Source organism: Poecilia latipinna, unplaced genomic scaffold (assembly GCF_001443285.1).
Source record: "Poecilia latipinna isolate Pla-1442-1.1 unplaced genomic scaffold, P_latipinna-1.0 Scaffold1232, whole genome shotgun sequence".
Lineage (NCBI taxonomy): Eukaryota > Metazoa > Chordata > Actinopteri > Cyprinodontiformes > Poeciliidae > Poecilia > Poecilia latipinna.
In genome coordinates, this window is record NW_015113848.1 from 55,172 (window position 1) to 57,718 (window position 2,547).

The 2,547-nt window shown below is 38.6% G+C and overlaps 1 protein-coding gene across 1 annotated transcript in view; it reads right to left on the minus strand.

The window, feature by feature from the left end:
• Positions 1 to 2,066, minus strand: part of sytl1 (synaptotagmin-like 1) — a 13,542-nt gene extending 11,476 nt beyond the window's left edge. Inside the window, exons 1-2 of the mRNA XM_015054159.1 lie at positions 1,880 to 2,066; positions 367 to 492 (exon numbers count right to left, since the gene is read on the minus strand). Coding sequence (XP_014909645.1) covers positions 367 to 491 — 125 coding nt within the window. The 5' untranslated portion in view covers position 492; positions 1,880 to 2,066. The remainder of the gene's footprint in view (positions 1 to 366; positions 493 to 1,879) is intronic.
• Between the last annotated feature and the right edge of the window lie 481 nt (positions 2,067 to 2,547).

The window sequence follows — 2,547 nt, forward strand, 5'->3', positions numbered from 1 at the left end:
TATATTTTGAGATAAAAAATATATAAAATATAAAAATATATATATATATATATATATATATATATATATATATATATATATATATATATATATATATAAATTTAATCTACAACTAAATAATCTTTATGTTTTAGACATGTGTGTTCATGTCTACACCCAAAAACATTGAACAAACAGACTAAAGGGTTTGTGACCTTTATTAATAACAAGAGCTTTGTCCAATACTTAGAGATTATGGAGAAACAGTTCCCCCGTCCACTACCAGAGCCATTAATCCTTTGGAGAACAATCCTTATAAACTTGCAGATTTGCTTTCAGTTAATGCACCAAATGTGACCCCTTGGAAAATAATCACCTCCAACTGACCTTACTCGACCTTCATCGAGATGACGTAACTCCAAGTCTCGCTGTAGGACCTGCAGGATGGAGGACTGCTCCTCCTCCGTCAGGTGGCTCAGGTCGAGAGTTGAGTCAACCCGCTGCCCAGCCATCCTGGGAAAGAGATGATGTTATCTTTAAGCAAATAAGCGCTACCTGTTAGGAATGGCATCGTGTCCTGTTTGGGCTTCATAGGGCTTGTTCAAGAAATCAAACAGATTTGTGTCCAAGCGAAAGATGCCCAAGTTCAGATGACCGTTCTGTAAACTCTGGGTTAACACAGAGGGGTCGTCCCACATCATGGTGGTGTGTTGTTCTCTTTAATAGCCTTTAATAGGAGGAGAACAACAACCGGTTGTACAGATTAATCACCATCTTATGCTCCCATCGCACATCCGGGGTGAAATGAAAAACCTCAAAAATGATCTACACCAATATTTTTACAAACATATATGTGTTTTATATAGTCTGACAAAAATCCCTGCGCATCTCTTTCACTGGAAATAGGAGCTGCATACAGTTGGCAGTTGAATAAACACACAAGGATCTTCATCCTGGTGCTACCGAACAATGCTCTGTTAAAAACCAGACTGCCATTTGTAAAGGAAAGTGATCCGGGAGGAAATTGTCGCCAATACTAACCCAGGTTTCTCTCTGTGGCAGCTCACAAAAGCTGGATTATCCTCATTTATGCAAAAGACCATGAATAGCATTCAACAACAATATTGAAACTGAGTGAAATACCACTTCATATTTACTGAAAAAAACCTGCAACTCAAACCCTCATGCCACATCAAAATACAAGTCTTTGAAGTCGTTTCCCCTTCATGTGATTTATGGGCATCAGTGGGCGAGTGGACATGCTGTGTCTCCAACCTGCAATGGCTTTCATCCCCTCCCGATCACACTTTACAGTATATTTTATCTACTGGTCAGCAACACTTTACAACATAAATTAAGACATTGCATCAGCAGAGCTCATGTAGTTTTGCCCTCGAGTTAACTTATGCTGAAACGTTTAGCAACTTATCTTGTCCAAAACGCTTAATCTTAAATGTGCGTGGGTGTTTTTGGTGGGTGTGTTACCTGTGTTTAATTTGCGCAAGCGCAAACTGTTTGTCTGGGAAACAAATAGGAAACAAAAATAAAGTTTCCGCCAACACCCACTATTTCCATTATGCTCAACAGCCTGTGCTCTTTTGATTATTCTCGTCTAGTATCTCCCTTCAAATTGCTTAAATGTTTTTTAAACAGTATATAAGAAATACATTATTAAGCGTATTGTCATCTTTACTGTTTCATTATAAAAAAAAAAAAAAAAAAAAAAAAAAAAAAAGATAGCTCCAGCAGGATTTTCATCCTCATAAAAACGACGTGAGTGGAGACACCTGTCGCCTCGTTCTCACATTTAATTTCTTTCCTCACCAACTTCTTTAAAAAATAAAAGTAAAAATAAATAAGCACATTCATACGCATAAAATACGGTGAAAATATGTTTTACCTTATCTGACAGCTTCCACCTGTTCCATTTGGGAGAAGTGCAGGGAAAAGTTTTCCAGAGTGCGCTCTGCGTCTGTCTGTTTGTGTGCTGAACAAACGCAGTGAACACGCCCTCGGGATCAATCCGCACAGGGGCAGCCCTCTGCTTGGAGCTCAGCGTGAGAACAAACACGAAACAGGGCCACGCACACAAGCAGGGACACAGTGTGTGTGTGAGTGAGTGAGTGAGTGAGTGAGTGAGTGCTTTATAAATTTGAACAACAAAGGAACATGTTTACAAATCGGGGTTTACAGTACTAAAGACATTTAAATCTGCTAACAAAATCTAATGCCTCCAACTTTCCCTGTGTTCAATATGCATTGGGATGCTCTCTGTCCTTACGTTGAGTTCAGAGTTGTTTGGGGACCTCCAGTTTTTTAAATCTGAAACTGCAGCTTTAGGTTATATTCTTGTTGCATTTCCAACCAAGAATCCTCAAATACCAACTTCCAAAAATAAAAATAAAAATCTGTACCTGAAAGATCCAGGTACATGCTAAACAATGCAGACACTCTGTTTGCACTAATGAAAATTACTTCACCTCAGCAAGATAAACGCTTAAAGTTTATCTGACTCACAGCATCCTGACCTACTCCCCAATTAAATGTTTACTAGATATATGACCACTT